Consider the following 23,917-nt stretch of genomic DNA (forward strand, 5'->3'; position numbering starts at 1 on the left):
ACAGAAAGTTAATTAAAATGGGGACATAACAGGAAAAAAACACCAACTAGAATATGTTACTGTACAAACATATTAAATTCAAAAGTCAGATGTTCGGAGAGTCCCTGCAGCTTTCCGATGACAAGAGGTGTCCCTCCACAGATAACAGCAGCTCCACTGGAAGCCAGAGATTTTCCATATGGAGATGCTGTTACAGCTGGTGAGACCCACAGAAATAGCACAGCTGACAGCGCTTTTGGGAAAATGTGAATGTGGTGGGATTCATTTAATCAAAGGACTGATTGCACAGTTTTCTGCTGAAATCACTCAGCAAGACAAAGAGAGGAATGTTAGTTTAAGTGTTTGTACATGATTTGTGAGGTGTGAGTGTAAAAATGTTTTTCTTTTTAAGTGGTTATGTTAAAATTGAGAGCCAAAAATCATCATCATAAAATCTCTCTTATCATTACATGTAAATTGTTCAGGTCACCAGCACAAGTCAAAGTCCCAGGATTACTGCTATAATTTACATTATTATATCAAACTGAAAGATCCCTGCAGTTTTAAAAAGGCCTTTCATAAGTCTCTTTGCTTGAACACACATGCAGGAAAAGTTCCACATAAATAAAGTAATACTGCCCTCTTTTGGTCAGTGGGTGTTGCTGACTAAAGGAAATAATTTTACTGCAGATTTTATATCTGAGTCCTTGTGTGATAATATCACCCACACATAATACATGGTCAGTAAACTACCACCCACCACAGGCTTGTGTTGTCTTATCTTGGTTTTTACTGCTTCTAAGATTATATGTTATCCTTATGACACCAATAAAAATCAGGGTCATTCACGGAGAGAATCAAAGTATGTGTGATAGGAGTCAAAAGGATTAGCTGTCCAGGCAAATCAATTTGAACCGTTAGTCCAATAAAATTAATCTTTTACATACAAGTACTGATATGGCTTTGTACCAAAGTGTTACACATGAGCGTACATCATTTTACTCATCGTCTTGGTTTCCCAGAATCTCTCTAAACTTATCCCGACTGAGCTTTGACCCCTGACCCGCTCCTTCTGTAAGAAAACAAAGCCATAAAGTAATTTAAGTCTTGACTAAGTGACTTTCACCCCTATTATCTCCTTCGACTTTGTTCACACTCTTTCGTGAATCTCAGCACTGTGTTGAAATTTGACTCAGAATACATTTTGTTTACTGTTCGAAAGACAAGTCTGCAAGTCTGGACGGATATTCTCTATAATTCGGATTAGTTTAGTTGCCTTGTTGACTCTTTTACAAATTCTTAGAAAAACCTGCAGTGATTGCTCTTTAACCCTAATCAGGTCATATATTTCAATCATCTTTATGCTTCCTTTTGAAAATAATTATTGTGGTTTATGGACAAATGTCACAGGAATAGGATTTTGAGGGGAGAGACTGTCTCTGTTACAGAAATGATCAGATTTTTAACATCAAACATGAAACACTGATTTGAGTCCCATTAACAGCCATGCAAATTCATTTTTTGCTAATTTGCAGAATGAAAGTGAGTTTATTGCTTCCATGGCAACCATAAAATCCAACAGGAAGCATTTAGATCTTAATCTAACACATTTAATGAATATCCTGAATAGCCATTTTATGCTTCTCTTTGTAGTCATCTATTTCCTTTCAAGTGAGGCAGAAAATTGCTCAAAGGATGGGACTTTTTATAGATGGAAAAACATGAATTCACTTCCAGTGACTTGCTTAAGTTGCTTGCAGAGACGGTGCACTGTTAATTTTTAATCAATAGTAAAATATTTAAAATGTATATACCTATCCTATGTATCTTCACAAGTGCATAAGGTCATGGTAAAGCGAATGATATCACATGATTGATTTCTAATTTTTAGTTAATTAGAAACAATGGAATGTATGTAAAAAAGTTCATACTCACCAAGAAAACACTGCAAATGAGCCTCAATTCTGGCATTAAGTCAGAAAAGCGGAAAACAGAAAGAAATGAACAAGTGAAGGTGTGACAAACAGTAAATACGAGAGGAAAACAGTTAGTTGGGGAGCTTTTGAAGGAGGATAGAAGTCAGAAAGAAGTGAGCAGGCTGAGAAAGAAGTCCCGAGTCCTGAGAAACTCCTGAATGAGGGCTGCTTAAGACTGTGTGGGGGAGAGAAGAAATTAATGATTACACTTACTGTAAATATGTAACAGACCCAACCTGCCCATAAAACCTGGCAAATGGCATTGTGCTTGGACAGCCACAAACACGAGGATGAGATACAATCATCAAAGATGGAGAGCCAATAAGAGACACCATCAGGCCTCAGAGTGCTTCGTCATTGCTTCCTGCCTCTGTACTGTCACATTTTCCAATAACTGTATAGAGATTTAAGTGGGGCAGCTGTGACTACAATTAAAGGTTTAAATGCAGGTCATTAAAACACTAAAATATCATTTTAAACCAGTGTTTCCTTCATAGATTATGAAAGATCCATATCTGAAACCCGCTTTGTTGCTTGTAATGATTGTTCATTTACTTGAATTCTATTGAGTCCAAAAGTCACTTTGAATAAGTTTCACTACTAATGCAAGAAGATGCATGAATATTTTGTCTGATAAATAAGAGAGAATTAATCGTAGTATATCAACTGAATTTAAAAAAGCATAAGAGAAAGAATATTTCCTTTTTCTTTACTTTACTTACTAAACAACAAACCTGTTGAATTTGTTTAACTTTGCATGTAATTTAGACTAAAGGTCCCTAAAAATCTGACATAACTATCCGACTTTTATGTCACTGAGTCAGCAGCATTATTTTTTCCAGATACCTTTGTCATAATTGTGTTGTACGACACACATTAAGACAGATTCAGATTCGGTCATACATTTGCAGGAACATCCTGACTTCGGGAAAGACTGATATGACTGAATGCTCACTTGAAAGAAAATTGTAGTGTGCAGTCGTGCTTAGTTGAATTTTTTTTCATCTTGGCAGAGCAACCTCTAAAAACAAGACAATTTCATTACTTTGTAAATGGTATCTGTATGTATCTTTCAAACATTTTTATAACTTTGTTAATCAATTACTGCAGAGAGGTATGCATACTTTCTTACTGATCTATGGTGGCCCTGAAGGTCAAAACGCAACAACATTTTAGAAAAACACAAAGACATTCAGATTACGGAAAGGGTTGGACAGTACTTTTTTTGTGATTTGGAGGGAACATGTATTAATGTGCTGCAGGCTGCTGACTAAAACCACTCATCAGTACCAGGAACACATATTCACAGTGTAATAACAGCTTGTGGAAAGTGAGTGCAATGAAGTATCTGTTGCTTTCTCTGATTAACAATAACATGCTATTAATGTATCCAATGTCCAAAAATACCAGCACCAGAGGACTATGAACACATGAACCTGTCATGTCACTGGTCGGATCTGGAAATGATCCAGAGATAATCCATGATGAGTGATTTACTAGTAATTTATGAAATGCACATCTGAGTAGTGGCAGGTGCATAGGAGGAAAGTACAATCAAAAAATGAAAAAAGCTCTCCTGTGTGGGTAGGTCAGCATTGACAATCATCATTAATGTTGCCATTGTCTGAAAAATCTGCTGTTTCCAACGTCTTTTATGATTACTTATGTCTAATCTTTGCTTTTCTGGATTGGTTTACCTTTCAGGAGAAAACTACTCTTTGATTAAACTGCTCATATGCATAGATACATTCGACCTTTTTCATTCAGAAGCAGATACTGCTTCAGTGCTGTGGAAAGTAAAAACATTTACTAAAGTACTGTACTTAAGTACATTTTTTAGTAGTAGTATTTCCATTTTATACTACCTTATACTTCCACTCCACCACTTTCATTAATCAGCTCATGACCCCACACATTTATCTGGAGACCCTTTGGAGGTACCTGACACTTAGGTTGGGAACCACTGGACTAAATTAGCTAACTGTATATAAAGTAGTTCAAACCACCTCCTGCTGCTACACTTATACACTGCTCAGTCAGAGGGACCAAATTACTACTCTTACTTTAGAACTTTAAGTACAAGTTGCTAATACTAGTACTTTTACTTAAGTAGGATTTTTTCTGCAGAACTTTTACTTGCAATATATCTTAACATTCCTTATTTAGTACTTTTACTAAAGTAAAGGATCTGAAAACTTTTTCCACCACTGCTGCCTCATTTGAAAGGATTACAAGCCACAAAGGTTGCCAACCACTGATATAAAGGCAGGGCCACTGCCAGGATTGTATAAGTACTGAGGTCATGAGTCCAAATTCCCAACAGAAATCCGACTCCTCTGAGAAATGTTTTAGCCAAAAAGAACTGAACATTTCTAACTTTTGCCAGAAAAAGTGTAATTCAAACATACTTCATGAAAGAAATATCAGTATCAGTCCAAGTAATTTGTGTACTTGTAGAATAAAAACTCAGGTTGTTGAAATTGTCTCATTCCCGGAAACAATACGGACATAACCTTGGTGTCCTCAGTAGGCCTTTTACACACACATTTTGATTTGTTATAGTCATAAAAGCAAAGGTGTCCCTAATAACATTGATTGCTCCGTTCTGCTCAGGTGTCCTGGTGTGACAGTGAGCCAGCACGCACAGCACTATGACCCTGAAACTGAACGGCTAAATGGATTTCAGCCAGCATTCATTTTATTGTTTATACCTTTATTGCTTTTCCTACTGTGACATGTCGAGATGTCCTCTGTGAAAAAGGCCCAAAATGCCCACAAACTGTTGATTTCACTGCACCTTCTTTTAACAAGGAAGCAATTGGGGTCTAAATAGAATCAGTATGAATACGTAACGACGTTGTAGTATTTCCACAGATGGCCTTAATCAGATGGTGAAAGTGGCAGATCATCTCATAAATGGTACAAATAATTTATTTCTAACTTACATTTTGTAGTTATTTTTGTAATATAGGCTTTTTTTTCATAGATTTTGTACCTGATTGAGAAGCTCCATTAACCACAAATTCAGAATAAAACTACACAGTGATGCTTAAAAACTTAAAATACTTAAATGGACATTCATACTGTTCATATGTTATAAAATGAATGGCATTCAATTACTATTATATATCATTTTTCTATTCACAACAGAACAACTATACCTTTTTTTTCTTCACAGTTCCCAGATAGACAACTAAAACAAACCCAGAATAATAGACCCACCTTCAATGAAGCCACACACCTGATTACAGCTGGTGTTTAAAGCAATAGCACAGAAAATTCAGAAGAGTAAAGAAAATTAAGGACATATATCAGAATATGTAACACTTTATTACATGTATGGAGAATGTACATGTTAGGTCTCTGCAAATTAAAGAGTTCAATCTAGATCTGCTCTATGTGAAAAGTGCTATGGGATCATGTCTGTTGCGATCTGACGCTACATAGATCAGACGGACTTGACTTGTATTTAAAAGCCTTGTGTTATGTTGAGTATTTGCCTTTAAGATAGTGCCACACACTGGGCATTACACAGTATACAGTATATTGTGTCAATAGGAGTAATGAGCCAAATATCCATATCCAGCAATATAACAGCATGTCGGCTTAAAGAACGTTAAACGCTGAGCTCCAGTATGAGCTGCCGGGGGTTGACAGAACAAAAAACAAATGAGCTCTTATTGAACTTTTCCTTAACAGTTACTGTCATAATGGTATGTCTGTTAGGATACGGCCGATAGTTAGTGTCCTGTGCTCCATTTTTGTCGAAATAGGGTTGAACTCTATAGGATGTACACATCTGTGAAGGCAGACTACACACATATTAACAACTTTGTTCTACTTACTGACTTTTACAAATCTTGACATAAATAAGCACACAGTTTTGCAACCAATCAATTACTGTAGACAGGTGTGTGCGCCTTTCTAAATCATGTCTAATCAATTTATTGTCACAGGTGGCTGCAATTGAGTTTACAGATGGTTCATGGATCTGAACACTTATGTAATTAAGAGAGTTCTATTTGATTCTATGATTTTATTACATTTGCAAAAAATGTATTAAAAAGTGTGCAAAACATGAAGATGTCTGAATACTTTCCCAAGCCACCATATACACTGTTAAAATACAATTGACCTTATATAGTAGTAGGATTGGAAGAAAGAACAATTTAGACACAATGTTTCACATTCTTAAAAATGTATTACTCAAGAAAAAACATTTAGAAAACAGACTATCAAGAAAAAATGACTGTACTGATAAAACATTCGCTGTTACAAATCATCTGTACAGTGTGGTTTATAAAATGGAAAATCATTTACAGCAGATACCAATTTTGATACTTAAATCGTTCTTATTTTTAATCTTTTGCGCTATGCAGTCTCACAGAGCTCAAACAAGAAAAACAATAACTCCCCTGACAGTAAATTCCTCTCAACAGAACTCGTCTACATGATCCCCAGTTCTTTAGTGACCCAGTCCTCTTCCCGGAACTTTTCTTTCATTTCATGTCCATGAAACGGATGTCCATGATAAGCAGAGTGTGTCTGGGCAGTGGTCTGGGTGCCGGGGACAACACCTTCATCACCTGTGTTTGTGTGTCCACATTAGTCACCACAATGAAGCCGCACACAGGACTCTCTACGATACCCTTTCTAGCACCTTCCTCTCCGTCCTCCGCACTGCTGACGCTCAACACGTGATAAGTGAGATCTCTCCCTGGTGTCACTGGCACCAGCTTCAGCTGTGTGTCATCCTGAGACATTCCCAGTGGCAGGCACGAGTCAGGGATGGATGGTGCCCCAATCTTGTAGATGCGGACATCAGAGAAACGCACTTCGTAGGAGAAAGGGTAGAACGACAATCCACGGAAGCCATAGAAGTACTCCCGGATCTTTTCGTCCCGAGTGTCCCGTCTGCACTCTTTGGAACGCTCCACTACACCCCCAGACTTGGGTAAGAGCACAACCCGAACAAAGTGAGGGAGGTCCCTTTTGAGTTCATTGTAGAGCCTTTCATGGTCCAGCACCAGCACCACATCCACCTCAAAGGCAGACGCACAGTGGACCAGAGCCTGGTATCCAGAGCCTTTCACCCAGCCGCAGGTATTAATGATACAGCCACCCACGCTGGCTTTCCTGTTCACCTCACAGCGCTGGGAAAACACCTCGGCTAGGCATGATGTCAGCTACACATCAAGAGAAGGAAAGAGTTGGAGTAGGCAGAGAAAACCAAAAGTCTCATCACCAGGCAGGATAAATCCTTTTAGCTTCATAAAGTTGTTAAAGTTGTTATTCTTCTCTCACCTTATTGTAAAGTTTGATGTTGGTCCCTGGTGTAGTTGAGCCAAAGTGGTAGACCAAAGGAGCCTGGACCGAGAAACCCTCCTCCACATCTGCTGGACGCTCAATACACAGTGCTGACACCGTCCCCGGTACAGACACCTGAAGGTACAGGATGTTCCTTACATTTAATATCGATAAAGTTTGAGATTTCATTAAACCCATTGAGAGTACAGTTTGGCTAGGATGGAAGCACTGCAATTATGTTATGTATGAATATATTGAGCTTGAAGGTATAACAATGCAACTCAGCACTTGGCTATCACCTTAATGGGCAAAATGCACTCAAATTAAAGTGTTTTAACACTTTCATTCCAATATCAAATATCCAAGGTACGGTCACTGTTGTGCAAAAAATCTTTGTCTACCAACAATTATGGCAACGGCTTCAAAGCATGCCTGTTAAATGATGCCATTAAAAACAGGATGACCTCAAAATATGTTTTTTTGAAATGTATTGTAGGAATGACTGACAGAAACAGACATGTATGACTTTACTCGTAATTGTGCAAATTTGACCAATTAGGGAAGAAAATTGTCTGTTCTACAAATCAGATCCTGTGAATGCTGTGTTCTGAATTCAAGATAATTATGTCTGCATGGTGCAACAGTTAAAATATCAGCCTGTTTCTTTTCAGCATGGATCCATATTTATAGTCTCACCCCACTCTGTCCGACATCCAGTTCCACCAGTGTGGGCCTCCTGCCCACTCTTACGGCATAGCTCAGAAGGAGCCGGCATACGGTCGACTTCCCCACATCTGTAGGTCCCACTACCATCACCTAAGAGAGGATTAGTCATTCAATGTCAATGAAAAAAATGTATTTACTGGGCTCTGACACTTAGAAGTGCGTCTGAAAAGAGCAGTTCTTTGTTTTTGACTACTCATTCATACAGAGACATTCAAACCTACCCTCGGCCCCCTCTCATTGTCCCGCTCAGCCTGTTTTCTCATCTGTTCCAGGGCAGCGTGTGTGTTCAGGTAGAGCAGCATGGGAGTATCCTTGGACACATACGACACCTGTAATAATGCAGAGAAGCTGGTTATTTGAGCGTCATCAAATATCAAACATGGAAAGCCACAAAAGGTGAGCTGAATCACCAGTCACACACTTCCTGCAGGTGCTCACCTCTGGCTTCCCGTAGAGATTCACACTGCAGCCTTGCCAGGTGAAAACGGCGATCTTGGAGCCAGGCCCAAATGTGTACTTCTTGTTGCGGTTCAGCTCTGAGCCAAACACCTCAGCCATACCCGAGAGGAGCTCCAGCTCAAGTTGTTCTGCGGCCTCCCCTGACTCCACCTCAAACCGAAGTTCAGTCTCCTTCTCCAGATCAAACCTATTGCTGACTTTTCCAGGTACTGGAGCATCCTCGCTTGGCTTTTCTGCAACCTCTGTGGCCATGACTGAAATGATAAAGACTGTGTTCAAACTACATAGCAATAGCAGCATTTTGAAAAAAGGTTAGATCCAAATACAACGTTATAATACCAACATCCGTTGTCACAATATCTCAAATACCGCAGTACTTTAAATAGCTGAAACTAAAGACTTTACATTTTGTTTTAACACCTAACGGTCATTCAATGTTAATTATTTTGCTGAATATTTCTTTTTTGTCCGTAAAATGTCAGAAAATAGTGAAAAAATTGTTTTACATACATCCAGTTTATTACCATAGCAGAAAAATAAAACCATTAAATCCTCACATTTTAAAAGCTCATACCAGCAAATGTTTGGCTCTTTTTGCTTAGAAAATGATAATAATTACTATCAACAAATACTAGTCAAAAACGGAGCCCCTGTGTTAAAACTTAACTTAATCAAACCAGAGCTGAAACTATTTAACGCTGATTTGACGGGATAAAAGTTAATTTAAACTGTTAAAACCAGTTATGCTCATTCATAACCAGAGTACGTCTACAATCTATTAGATTTCACATCTCCTCCAGTGTAAGGCAGATTTCAGATTATTTCTTATCGACATTAAGAATATTTTATAGCTAGAAGACGAACTGAACAGCTAGCTTTAACAGTTAGCTGTCTGACGCTAAGTTTTAATAGCATTACTAATTTCAGTAGTAAAAGGCTAAGCGACGACCTACAATCTCTCCACATGTCAATAAACTACTCCCAAAGCGTCTGACGACTCTCCCCATTGGTTATTTAAATATGTATTACTTACGAGCTAATTTGAGTCCTTATTGTTGCATTAAAATAACTTCCCTCACTCCTGGGGAACCGCTGCTGTTGGAGTCGCGTGGAGATGAGGTCACGTCCTTAGCAACCAACTGATTCTTTTTTTCTGCAACCAACAGATCTCAGCTGGAGCTAAAGTTGGTTATCAGTTATACCATTTATTTGACTAGTAAAAGTGGTTTGAAAACACCAAAAAAAAGAAATTATTCTTTCTAATTTCACCACATAAGCTGAAGTATTAGACTAAATAAGCATCTCTTATCTTTCAGTGGAGTACTTAAAACAAATAAAAAAATATTCTGTTTAAGACTTATTTGAAATGTTTGTATTGGTCCAATCTAAAACCGAAAAAACATATTTTTGAATGTTGTGGCTCTGCTCTAAAAAGGTCCACAATTTCTAAAACTAAACCTATAAAAAATACTGCTTATGTTAAGCTAGAAAACACAAACCAAGAGGCATAAAATGATTACGAAAACAAGAAAAACTTTATTTACCAGAGACAAATATAAAAAGGACAATAAACCATTCAGAAAACAAGGTAAAAAATACAGCAAGACTATATTTGAATAATGTGTTGGTACAGAGATGATCCACCAGGTGTCACCATGTATCCAGAAGATATGAGCTAATGGAGCTGTATCATCAGAGGAGAGACATCCAGTTTAATCACCCCTCATCATTCTGCATCCACAGGTCACATCTCCTGAATGCTCAGCTGTACGAAAGACAAAAAATGTTTTGTTAGTTCTACTAAATCAACAGTCCTAACATATCACTGTTAGCAAAGCACTTAGCTACACTTAAAAGGACGAGTTCACCGTTTTTCAAGTCTCAAACAATTTAAAACATCGCTCAGGAGTCTCAGATGAACACTGAAACATGTTTGTCTCGCTGTAATTATTCCTCCTGTTCATAATGACCATTAGAAGATCCTTTCATAATGCAGTTACTATTTAAGTGTCGGGGGTCAAAATCTACAAGCCTCCTTCTTTGCAAAATTGGATTTAAAAGTTCATTTGAAGCTTCAGCTGTCCAAATTAGTCAAATCAAGTTGATATCTTTCAGTTTTTGGTATGCAAAGTCCCTCTTTTTGTTACTATACTTCCACTGCAGCTCAACAGGAAACATTGAAGAAACAGTGAATTTAATGCTAAAAATACTGTAAATGTGGCAGGTATCCACTTTATATGACTAACTCAGACTGCTGAAGCATTATATACAGTTTTAAATGCATTTTTGTATACAATGCCTGTGAAGACACACTGTAGATTTTGTCCCCAGGGGATCTTTTAATAGCCAGTACGAACAGGAGGAATGATTACAGCGAGGAAAACCTGATTGATTGTTTTAAGACACATTTGAAAATGGTAAGCCTATCCTCTCAGAGGTGCAATGTGTAGGATGTGTTGGTAAAAAAACCCAACAACAAATAAACAATGAATAAATGTGTTTTTGTGAGTCCAGCTATAACAAATAATGCAAAAACCTCAAACTTTTTGGACAATGACTTTCAAACAGGAGCTTAGCTCAATAGTATTTTAAATCCATGTCAGTTCCCACATTTGAAGAAACTCTGAAAGCTTCCTTATAGTTAAATAATGTACTGTTAAGTGTCAAGTCTCATTTGACTCTTATTTGTTCTATTTATTACAGCTAATAAATGATTTACTGTGATATTATTTTCCACATTTTTAAATGACAAACCTTCACCATGCATCTACTCCGCCTTCAGAGCCTCCTGCAGAGCAGCAACTACAACATCATGTTGAGGGAACTTCATTTTACGAGGCGGACCCTTCTTTAATCCAGTCCACAGAGACGTTTCTGTCGACATGAGACATCAAAAAGACTGTTGCGTTATTTGTGGGAACAAAATACAAAATAAACAGTAATACTTCTGTTCAAAACATTTCTGAAGGATTTAACTAAAATCAACCAATTTCAAGACAGCTGACTTTGATGCTCCAATAAGTACTATATGGTATGGTAACTATATGCACCAACCTCTTAACTTATAGCAATATAATCATCATACATACAGTTTTTCTGCACTCCTGGTAAACATTAGCCTTCTGTCGACTGTTGGAGCTCCGTTTAATGTGGAAGACATAGCTTGACATATTCATAGGACTCATGGGACATATTCACATATCAGGGTTTCCCATACATTCATTTATTTGTGGCTGTCCCTCCAATACAAATGTACCAGTCATAAACTGATTTTCTATTTTTGGAGCTGCGCATCCCGCACTCGGTCTCTCTGACATACCCACAGACAGACCAGCAAGCACCATGACTTGATTCTTGTAATTACATGCTTAAATTGTAACAATGATATATTTAACTTCAGTATATAGACCTTTGCCCTTAAAATAACATGTCTTTATTGGTCTTTCCACTAACAATGCCCCAGTTACTCTGTATAACCCACAGTCCTGTAAACAGTTTTAAACTTAAGACAGAAAACAAGGAAAACTGTTAAAAGCGATGCCTGTCATGCTTCTGAGTAACTGGGGTTTTGGGTAAAGGAAATTATTTGGTGGTACAATGTTTCAATGCTTTCAACACCTCACACATTTCCTTTAACCTCCAACACTATCCATTTCAAAAGGTGAATATATCATATCCTCTGAAAATAAAGCTAATTTGGTGGCATGAGAAAGAAGTAGTTCTGTAATGTTTAAAAGTATCCTCAAATGGCTTAAAGATGTCAAGAACAGAAGTAGCAACATTCAGCTCAAGATGATGGTCTTCCTTTGGGGATGCCAAATGGTTGAGGTATTCTTGGATTTCCACTTTCTCACCTTTGCCTCCATCCAGCAGGGTGATCTCGAAGCTGTTCCTGCGGGGTTTCTCAGGGTTGAGGACCACAGTCAGTCCGGGGCGTGCAGCCAGGAGTGCAGATTTCACCTCCTCGGCATTACGCCCATAAACTCGTCAGCTCTTGCTGTCAGAAAGAACAGATTGACCATTAGGTTGGACATCTGTGCAAGACTGTTGCTGCATATGATAAAGTAAATATATATATATATATATATATATATATATACACACAAACACAAAAAAAAAAAAAAAAAAATATATATATATATATATATATATATATATACAAAATCAGATACTAGTATAACTTGAATACACCTTTGAGATTCTTGTGCTTGATGTGAGAATTTTTATTTATACTTCACTACATTTAAGATGGAAATGTTGTCTTTACATTTTTTGTCAACCGTAGTTAAGGACTATGGGCAGAAATCAACCATAATAATATCAAAAAGCACTTAAGAACTACAGATATGCAGCATAGACTTTACTTAATGAGCTTCAAGCTCTGGTGTTGGAGAAGAAATATCAGCTTAAGGAAAAAAGTTTACACGGTCTATACATCATTAAGTGCTGCTGCTACTTTAACAAGCGGTTTTACTTATTTACTGCCTAATGTTCAGGACACGTGTGCAGTAGAGCAAAACCCCTGGCAAGTTTAGCAGGTACACTACATGAATTGAAAGAGTAAATGTTCTGATCAATTATCAATTACCTGTTTAAGTCATTTTCCAATCAAAACCAACAATCAGTCTATGATTTCAGCTTTTCGGATGTTAGAATTTGACATTTTTCAGTGAATATATGTGGTTTTAGGGGCTGTTTGTCAGATCAAAAATCAATTTCAAATACCATTTTTGGCTCTGGGACTTTTATGACCAAATATTTTGTTAACACGACTTAAAATTACTTAATTTGATCAACAATGAACGTAATTGTTAATTAATAGCAGCTGTGGGAATAAAAACAACTAAACACAACCATCTTATAGAATGATGCATTATAAGTCGTATAGCCCACTACATATAAATCTTGTTTACACTTTCATCAACATACAAACTCCAGTAATAATACATAAATAAAGGAAGCCTTCATGCGTGATTGACACTAATTGACTGATTTTGATACTTGATATTTTATGTGCATTCGCATAATGTTTTGAATGTAGGACTTGTAATGAAGTATTTTTTACATTGAGTTACTTCTACTACCTTTACACAAATAAATGTTACTGATCATGTGATACCCTCACCAGTGTTCAATAACCACTCTTAGGCCGTCCTCCCCGTCTCCTCTCTCCTCCTTCTCCTCCACCTCCACGGCTGATTTCTCCTCCTCTAGTGGAGCCTCCGCTTTGCGCTTCGTCCCTCGGCAACCTGAGCAACACGTTAGTTTGCATCAGGCAGGTTTCAAAACAGACATATTTAAGGAAATGTTGGAGTAACTTATACATTCAAAGAAGCACAACAACAACACACTCACCTGCTTTGGACGCCATAATTACTGCTGCAAAGCTTGGCGCGCTGCTGCTTTCTTCTTCTTCATATAGGTGCATTTACCGCCACCTACTGGACTGGAGTGGGTCAGTACATGAGCAGAACTATAAAAAAAACAATTAAAAAAAACCAACCAAAACTTAAATATTTCACCAAAACGCCCAAATCTTTCTGTGAAACACTCCCTAACAAATTCCCTAATGTTATGTCCAGTTTTTTCTTCATTCAACAGTTTCACCAACTCCTGGCGCTCACTAAAGTAGGCCTATGTTTCTGCTTGTGTTCCCACCTACAGACAAGACAAAGGTTTTCAGAAATCTGATTTTAACCTGAGTTAGCAGATCACCGGAAAGTCTTTACTTGAACCGCTGCTGTCGGAGTCGCGAGGAGATGAGGTCACGTCCTTAGCAACCAGAGCTTAGCAACCAACTGATCTTAGCTGGAGCTAGTTGGTTATCAGTTATATACCATTTATTTGATTAGTAAAAGTGGATTTGAAAACACCAAAAAAAAAAAAAGTATTTTCTAATTTGACCACATAAGCTAAACTATGAGACTAAATAAGCATCTCTTATCTTTCAGTGGAGTACTTAAAAAAAATTCTATGTTTAAGAATTACTTGAAATGTTTGTATTGCTCCAATCTAAAACCGAAAAAAACATATTTTTGAATGTTGTGGCTCTGCTCTAAAAAGGTCCACAATTTCTAAAACTAAACCTATACAAAATACTGCTCATGTTAAGGTAGAAAACACAAACCAAGAGGCATAAAATATTTAAGAAAACAAGAAAAACTTTATTTACCAGAGACAAATATAAAAAGGACAATAAACCATTCAGAAATCAAGGTAAAAAATACAGCAAGACTATATTTGAATAATGTGTTGGTACAGAGATGATCCACCAGGTGTCACCATGTATCCAGAAGATATGAGCTAATGGAGCCGTATCATCAGAGGAGAGACATCCAGTTTAATCACCCCTCATCATTCTGCTTCCACAGGTCACATCTCCTGAATGCTCAGCTGTACGAAAGACAAAAAATGTTCTGTTAGTTCTACTAAATCAACAGTCCTAACATATCACTGTTAGCAGAGCACTTAGCTACACTTAAAAGGACGAGTTCACCGTTTTTCAAGTCTCAAACAATTTAAAACATCGCTCAGGAGTCTCAGATGAACACTGAAACATGTTTGTCTCGCTGTAATTATTCCTCCTGTTCATAATGACCATTAGAAGATCCTTTCATAATGCAGTTACTATTTAAGTGTCGGGGGTCAAAATCTACAAGCCTCCTTCTTTGCAAAATTGGATTTAAAAGTTCATTTGAAGCTTCAGCTGTCCAAATTAGTCAAATCAAGTTGATATCTTTCAGTTTTTGGTATGCAAAGTCCCTCTTTTTGTTACTATACTCAACAGGAAACCCTGGAGAAACAGTGAATTTAATGCTAAAAATACTGTAAATGTGGCAGGTATCCACTTTATATGACTAACTCAGACTGCTGAAGCATTATATACAGTTTTAAATGCATTTTTGTATACAATGCCTGTGAAGACACACTGTAGATTTTGTCCACAGGGGATCTTTTAATAGCCAGTACGAACAAGAGGAATGATTACAGCGAGGAAAACCTGATTGATTGTTTTATGACACATTTGAAAATGGTAAACCTATCCTCTCAGGAGGTGCAATGTGTAGGATTTGGTGGCATCTAGCGGTGAGGTTGCAGACTGCACTCAACCTAAAACCATTTTGAATAAAAAAAATTTAAAAAACGATTGCACTTTAATTACTTGAAACTGGATTCCACCTATATGCATTACATAGGATTCATGCAAGCTGTCAATTTGAGCCTACCATGATCTGCATTTACTGTTGATTACATCTTATTGAAGCATCCAGACTAAAACCCCAAAATATTTCCACTGAAAGTACCAACACTAGTTAGATTCACAGTCCACTGGTTGAAGGTAGGCAGTCTGTTTTAAACTCAACTAATGAACAGTAATGAGCCCCTCGGCCCGATGACTCACACAGGAATCAAAGGATATCCAAGTTTAAGTCATGACACATGGCTCTAGAGAAAAATACACTGAGGAGACAGCAAATCCACCTTCATCTGCTAACAGATTATCTGAGGAAATGCTGGTAAAAAAAACCCCAACAACAAATAAACAATGAATAAATGTGTTTTTGTGAGTCCAGCTATAACAAATAATGCAAAAACCTCACAAACTTTTTGGACAATGACTTTCAAACAGGAGCTTAGCTCAATAGTATTTTAAATCCATGTCAGTTCCCACATTTGAGGAAACTCTGAAAGCTTCCTTATAGTTAAATAATGTACTGTTAAGTGTCAAGTCTCATTTGACTCTTATTTGTTCTATTTATTACAGCTAATAAATGATTTACTGTGATATTATTTTCCACATTTTTAAATGACAAACCTTCACCATGCATCTACTCCGCCTTCAGAGCCTCCTGCAGAGCAGCAACTACAACATCATGTTGAGGGAACTTCAATCTAGCAGGCGGACCCTTCTTTAATCCAGTCCACAGAGACGTTTCTGTCGACATGAGACATCAAAAAGACTGTTGCGTTATTTGTGGGAACAAAATACAAAATAAACAGTAATACTTCTGTTCAAAACATTTCTGAAGGATTTAACTAAAATCAACCAATTTCAAGACAGCGGACTCTGATGCTCCAACAAGTACTATATGGTATGGTAACTATATGCACCAACCTCTTAACTTATAGCAATATAATCATCATACATACAGTATGACCATATAAACACTTGGGACACATTACACCAAATTGGACAAGGGGCTGTACTCATTCTCAGTACAAACTTTAAACTCTCTGGTGGTTTTTCTACACTCCTGGTAAACATTAGCCTTCTGTCGACTGTTGGAGCTTCGCTTAATGTGGCAGATGAAACATTCACTCTGGCCAAGTCAAAGTTTTTGTCAGATCCCTAACTAACTGGGGTTTTGGTGTGGTGATTTGAATTCAATACACAAATTTAAGAATGAGCACACTTATACAATCAGTTGAAAAAAATGAAGGTCTTAAAACTAAATTTACACATGGGGCACCTCCTCAAGATCAAGTTTAGCTTGACATATTTATAGGACTCATGGGACATATTCACATATCAGGGTTTCCCATACATTCATTTATTTGTGGCTGTCCTCCCCAATACAAATTCACCAACCTCTTAACTTATAGCAATATAATCATCATACATACAGTTTTTCTGCACTCCTGGTAAACATTAGCCTTCTGTCGACTGTTGGAGCTCCGTTTAATGTGGCAGACATAGCTTGACATATTCATAGGACTCATGGGACATATTCACATATCAGGGTTTCCCATACATTCATTTATTTGTGGCTGTCCTCCCCAATACAAATGTACCAGTCATAAACTGATTTTCTATTTTTGGAGCTGCGCATCCCGCACTCGGTCTCTCTGACATACCCACAGACAGACCAGCAAGCACCATGACTTGATTCTTGTAATTACATGCTTAAATTGTAACAATGATATATTTAACTTCAGTATATAGACCTTTGCCCTTAAAATAACATGTCTTTATTGGTCTTTCCACTAACAATGCCCCAGTTACTCTGTATAACCCACAGTCCTGTAAACAGTTTTAAACTTAAGACAGAAAACAAGGAAAACTGTTAAAAGCGATGCCTGTCATGCTTCTGAGTAACTGGGGTTTTGGGTAAAGGAAATTATTTGGTGGTAAAATGTTTCAATGCTTTCAACACCTCACACATTTCCTTTAACCTCCAACACTATCCATTTCAAAAGGTGAATATATCATATCCTCTGAAAATAAAGCTAATTTGGTGGCATGAGAAAGAAGTAGTTCTGTAATGTTTAAAAGTATCCTCAAATGGCTTAAAGATGTCAAGAACAGAAGTAGCAACATTCAGCTCAAGATGATGGTCTTCCTTTGGGGATGCCAAATGGTTGAGGTATTCTTGGATTTCAACTTTCTCACCTTTGCCTCCATCCAGCAGGGTGATCTCGAAGCTCTTCTTGCGGGGTTTCTCAGGGTTGAGGACCACAGTCAGTCCGGGGCGTGCAGCCAGGAGTGTAGATTTCACCTCCTCGGCATTACGCCTATACACGTATCAGCTCTTGCTGTCAGAAAGAACAGATTGACCATTAGGTTGGACATCAGTGCAAGACTGTTACTGCATATATATATATATATATACACACATATATACATATATATACACATATATATACACACATATATATACATATATATACACATACATATATACATATACATATATATATATACACACATACATATATACACACATATATATATATACACACATACATATATACACATATATATATATACACACATACATATATACACACATATACATATATACACATATATATATATACACACATACATATATACACACATATATATATATACACATATATATATATATACATATATACACATATATATATATATATATACATACACATATATATATATATATATACATATATATATACATATACATATATATATATATATATATATATATACATATACATATATATATATATATATATATACATATACATATACATATACATATACATATATATATATATATATATACATATATATAGCTTAGAGTCAATTTATGTTTCTTCCGGTTTAGCATTTACAGTGTATATGTGGGGGGTTTATCTTGGAGGGGTGGAGCGGAAGTGTGTATGTTTTTGTGTACTGCAATTGACGAAAAAAGGAGACGTGAAGAAGAGTAATAAAGGAGCGCAAGTCCTTTTCAACAGCGGAGCCTCCATGTTTTTATTTTATAGTCTGTCTAAGTATAGGCGTCCATACGCTCGGTTACATTGGTGGCAGCGGTGGGATGTTCCCTGCTTGGACATCCGCCATAAGACAAAAAATAGGTTACAACAATAACATCGCTTTACAACATGCGCATGCCCACAACAGTGGGGCTTACAAGCATTACCACCTTTTTGACACACGGTTATGTCAATCAAACAGACATGAAGTCTAACAAACCAAGAGAACAACAAAAATATTAGGCTACCTGGCCCCTAATAATAAACAACACAAATTCAAAGCAGTTCAGCACCACGGATAGTGACCACATCATTCTGACACCCACTTTAACTATTTCAATTAATGAGAGCACAGTAGGCTAGTTTAGTGAAATTGGCACAGTGGCCCACATGTTCACATACAAACAAAAATTAAATATGTACAGTACTAGGCCTAGTCGCCACTATTTGAAGGGCATACGACGAGCCTTGCGCTCCGCGAACTCGTCCACGATGCGCTGTATGTCCATTTTCTTTGCTCTGTCATTCTCTATGGACAACATGGCAAGTCCACTCAGTCTCTCCTGTCCCATCGTGCTCCTCAGGTGGTTTTTAATGAGTTTTAACTTGGAGAATGAGCGCTCAGAGGTTGCAACGGTGACGGGAAGAGTCAAAAATAAAAGGAGGGCGGTGCAAACCTCACTGAATGCAGAAGTTACTGCTGGGTGGTTGACAATGAGCATTTTTGCCAGATCCGCAACAGACTTTTGCTTTGGTATCTGGTCCCTTAAAGAGGTTCTAAAAGAGAGCAGCTGGCCAGGGAAGCTGGGGGCGATGTCCTGACTGTTGTGCTCACTAAGCCGCCGGGCAGCTTGGTGTAACTCCTCATCTCGTGCTTGCAGCAATGTGTTGGGGTGAATTGCCTCAAATATGTTCACGGTTCCATTTAAGCTGGTGAATCTTTGGGACAGTTGCTGGATGATGATATCAAGACAGGCATTAAAAACGTTCACCCGAAAGGCGCTCTCTGCGTCAGTGAGGCGACTGTCTTCAGAAAGTTCATCAAAGTGACGCTTAACTTTTCTGGCCCTGGTTGTTTCAAACTGTGTTTGACTTCCCCATTTAGTAGCTAGAGCAAGAGTGGCAGACCTAACCTCATCAAATTGCTCCCTAAACTCCATCAAAACACTGATGGCGTTTTGCAGTAGAGTAGATGCTTTCAGAATATCAGCGTATTTAGCTTGCAATAACTGTGAGGCAGCGTTTATACATTCCAGAATCTTGGTTTGCATGCTGACCAAAAATATGAAAGAAAACTTGCTTATGGCATTCTTGAGCGCACTTGCTTCACCACGCTCATCTTTTTTGTCACTGGTCAGGGATATTTTGTCGAGGGCTCTTATAATGTCTCCATATCTGTGCCTTAACGCACAAAGCGCATCATGTCGAGAAGACCAGCAAGTGGGACAGAGGCGTTTTAATGTGACATGTCTGCTCTCTGGCGTCATTAACTCACGGAGGAGCGCCCATCGTTTGAGACTGTGACCAAAAAAGTTGTACAGCATCTCTACAGTGTCATAGAACTGCTTCACTCCAGGGACGTTTTTAACAGTCGTTGAGAGCTAGGTTGAGATTATGAGCAGCGCAATGAACATAACGGGCAAGGGGCTCCTTCTGTTTTTCTTGCCTGTACGCCTGAATGCACACCACTCATATTCGCAGCCCCATCATAGCCCTGTCCGCGGCATTTTGACAGATGTATTCCGTTCTTCTCTATAGAGCCCAGGATTTTGTTTTCAAGCTCTGACGCTGATGAGCCCACAGTCGCTTGACAAAAAGTTGCCAGCATTTCCCTTACCTAGAACCTCCCTGTGCCCCCTGAATGCCAGGTTGCATGAAGCCAGAGTAAGAGTTACATTTACAATGCGCTCCACGACCTGTCTCCAAAACAAGGCTGCATTACGCACATTCCTCTCCATTTCGGCGTCTATTGTGCTGTTGAGTTTCCACTGCTCATAGACTATGCATGCACCAAGATGTATTTGCGTGGGTTCATGCTTCTCAATTTTGGTGGAAAGATGTTTCCAGTCTTTTATTCCGTTTACCCATGCATTGTTGTAATATGGGGCATTTTCGGTAACAGTACCGAATTCGGCTCACAGTAACAGCAGACTAATTTGGGGGAATAGCACATCCAGCTGCGGGGAAGTTTCAGCCCAACTTTAGTGGTAGAGGTGTAATAACTTTCGGAAAAACACTGATTGTCATTATCGGTGGGAAATGGACCTTTGGGTGCATGGGCCCATCTTAAGGATATATCTTTTAATGTTGGCGTCCTGGATGTTTTCAGCAAAATTGGCCCGATCAGTCAGAAAACCGACTGAGGGAGGGTTTTCATCATCCGCAGTCTGCGTGTCACCTGTAGCGTGAGGAGGAGACCTGCTGCTTTCATTTCCAGTGTCCAGCGCGGGTAAGGAGGGGGGCTGCTGGTCAAGCACCAGGTCTGGCTCTACCCTGGAGCAGCTAGCAACTGCCGAGTCCCTAACGTCACCGCTATACAGTCGAGAGAGAAAGAAGGGGATATAAGCTAGGCGGCTGGGCTACTACAATAACAACAACCATATCAACAGTATATTAATAATAATATTAATAATAATAAGTGATTTATATAGTGCCTTTCACATACCCAAGGACGCTTTACAATGGATAAAACAAACAAATAAACTAACTCACACATTGTATAGTGATTGTTAGAATTGCTACCTGTAAATCTGGCTACCTGCCTGTGCTGTCAGTATTGGCGGACCTGAATCGCTGCCAACAATGTCAGGTTCATCTCTAGGAGGACGAACAAAATATGTGTCCAGTTTTTTTAATTTGGCATTTCCTTGCTCTTTTTTCCTTTTCTTTGCGCTTTGTCGCTCCACTTTTATGTTTATATGAACTGCCACTCATGTTTAGCTTAGTCGTAAAAATGATCTACCTAGCTTGCACTGTGTTGACAAGTGATATTGGTGGACGGTTGATGACGTTTTTACTCAGAATACACTTGGAGCCAATATCGGTGATCCACTTGTAAATGTGCACGTCGTAAAGTTAACTGTTAGAGTGAAAATGAAGCCAGTCATGATGCAGCACAACATTTTAATCAATATTTTACACTTAACTACATGACTAAAGTCAGTCCTTGTAAAGTTTTTACCAACCATGACTCATCCTGACTGGGGACAACCTATATAACCCCACACATATCCAGTGATTCTGGTATTGTGATAATAATGTTACTCAGATCCACCCGTTGAAGATACTGCTTCCATGACCCAAACTGTCTGGGCCGGGGGAGGGAATCGCCTCCCCTTTACGACATGGGCCCCTCTGAGCCCGGGGCCGGGGGAGTATCGCCCTCCCAGCCCCTCCGTAAGCTCCGCCCTGACTTCTACCTTTACACAAATAAATGTTACTGATCCAGACGTCCCAACTCTCCCGGAGGTTCCGGGAGTCTCCCGCATATTGATAGCGGCTCCCTGACGCCCGGAAATGAAATCCAATCTCCTGGAATCTGGAGCGAGTGAGCAAGAGTGCGCACTTGAGAGTGACTGCGAGTGTGTGTTTGTGTGTGTGACTATAAATGCAGCGCGTGTGAGAGCAAAGCGTCCTACAGCTCTGTGTTGCCGCTTATAAGACTGATCGCATGCACGCACCCCCCGGACCGACACCAAGTGTAAGCCCTCACCGGAACGGACCTCCCTGAAATCACTTTTCGCAGGTTGAGATGTCTGCTGATCATGTGATAACCTCACCAGTGTTCAATAACCACTCTTTGGCCGTCCTCCCCGTTTCCTCTCTCCTCCTTCTCCTCCACCTCCACGGCTGGTTTCTCCTCCTTTAGCGGAGCCTCCGCTTTGCGCTTCGTCCCTCGTCGACCTGAGCAACACGTTAGTTTTCATCACGCAGGTTTCAAAACAGACATATTTAAGGAAATGTTGGAGTAACTTATACATTCAAAGAAGCACAACTACACACTCACCTGCTTTGGACGCCATAATTACTGCCGAAAAAATTGGCGCGCTGCTGCTTTCTTCTTCTTCTTATAGGTGCATTTACTGCCACCTACTGGACTGGAGTGGGTCAGTACATGAGCAGAACTATAAAAAAAAAAACTAAACAACTAAATCTTAAATATTTCACCAAAACACCCAACTCTTTCTGTGAAACACTCCCTAACAAATTCCCTAATGTTATTTCCAGTTTTTTCTTCATTCAACAGTTTCACCAACTCCTGGCGCTCACTAAAGTAGGCCTATGTTTCTGCTTTTGTTCCCCCCTACAGATAGATAGATATATAGATAGATATACTTTATTGATCCCAAGCTGGGAAATTAAAAACTACAGACAAGACAGAAAGCTTTAGCAGATCACCGGAAAGTCTTTAATTGAAAGTCATCTCTTGTATCAACATGATGACAACAGAGAAAACTGATGGTACATCCGCAAGTTGAGGTGTAGGAAGTGTGGGACCCACAGTGATGTTGTAGGTAATAATGTACATTCAACTACTTATTCACCTGCAAGAGCAAAAGTAGGTTAATTCAGTGTTATGATGGGTAAAGCTCAGATAGGCACTTAGGGCAGGATGTCTCAGTCAATAGACACAGAAGGCCTGCAGTATTTAGCAATGTTGAACTAATATTCTTGTGTTTCTGTATTTCCAGGTGAGCAAAAGTGCTTAAAAAATGTACAAAAGCAGCAACACAGAGGTATAATGAATGTATACATGAAACGGAGGATCTGCTATCCAAATATGAGGTTTACCTGAATTTTGTAAATTAAATGATGTAAGTTGAAACAGCACTTTATCTGTTAGTGTAACCACTTGTAGCCTGCTAAAATATGAGTTGTATGAGAGTGTATGGTGCAAATGTGAGTGAGTGTGACAGTTATAGTGAAAATGTATTTTTTTTTTACGTTTTTTGTAAATGCTTACAACATCTCAGTCAGTAACAGAGAGCCTACAGTATGTAGCAATGCTGAGCTAATGTGCTTGAGTTTCTTTATTTCAATTCATTTGGGAAGTAAAGAAATCATTTAAACTTTTGCACACTTGGAAGTGTCTTTTTCTTCACCAGTGCAACAGATGCATGTAAAAAAAAAAAAAAAAAAAAAACAATACTTTGAGATAATCTACCAATGGACTTTTTAATGTTTTTTCTTTAGTTTGCTGCAATGGTGCCACAATTGAGTAGCTAGTT

At 38.5% G+C, this 23,917-nt stretch overlaps 2 protein-coding genes and 1 pseudogene across 2 annotated transcripts; all 3 read right to left on the minus strand.

Moving 5' to 3' along the window:
* Window positions 1–5,309: 5,309 nt before the first annotated feature.
* On the minus strand, window positions 5,310–9,556 carry clp1 (cleavage factor polyribonucleotide kinase subunit 1). The gene is made up of 6 exons (XM_062425586.1): window positions 9,481–9,556; window positions 8,427–8,701; window positions 8,210–8,317; window positions 7,959–8,078; window positions 7,260–7,397; window positions 5,310–7,141 (listed from the first exon to the last, which is right to left on the minus strand). Exons 2-6 carry the CDS (start codon window positions 8,697–8,699, stop codon window positions 6,455–6,457), a joined length of 1,326 nt encoding a protein of 441 aa, XP_062281570.1. The 5' UTR covers window positions 8,700–8,701; window positions 9,481–9,556; the 3' UTR covers window positions 5,310–6,454.
* Window positions 9,557–9,969: 413 nt separating this feature from the next.
* On the minus strand, window positions 9,970–13,925 carry LOC133986239 (selenoprotein H-like). Its single transcript, XM_062426056.1, has 5 exons — window positions 13,803–13,925; window positions 13,573–13,696; window positions 12,302–12,444; window positions 11,202–11,321; window positions 9,970–10,212 (listed from the first exon to the last, which is right to left on the minus strand). Exons 1-4 carry the CDS (start codon window positions 13,873–13,875, stop codon window positions 11,215–11,217), a joined length of 447 nt encoding a protein of 148 aa, XP_062282040.1. The 5' UTR covers window positions 13,876–13,925; the 3' UTR covers window positions 9,970–10,212; window positions 11,202–11,214.
* Window positions 13,926–14,596: 671 nt separating this feature from the next.
* Window positions 14,597–22,733, minus strand: LOC133986240 (selenoprotein H-like; annotated as a pseudogene).
* Window positions 22,734–23,917: the final 1,184 nt, after the last annotated feature.

Source organism: Scomber scombrus, chromosome 9, assembly GCF_963691925.1.
Source record: "Scomber scombrus chromosome 9, fScoSco1.1, whole genome shotgun sequence".
NCBI classification, from domain to species: domain Eukaryota; kingdom Metazoa; phylum Chordata; class Actinopteri; order Scombriformes; family Scombridae; genus Scomber; species Scomber scombrus.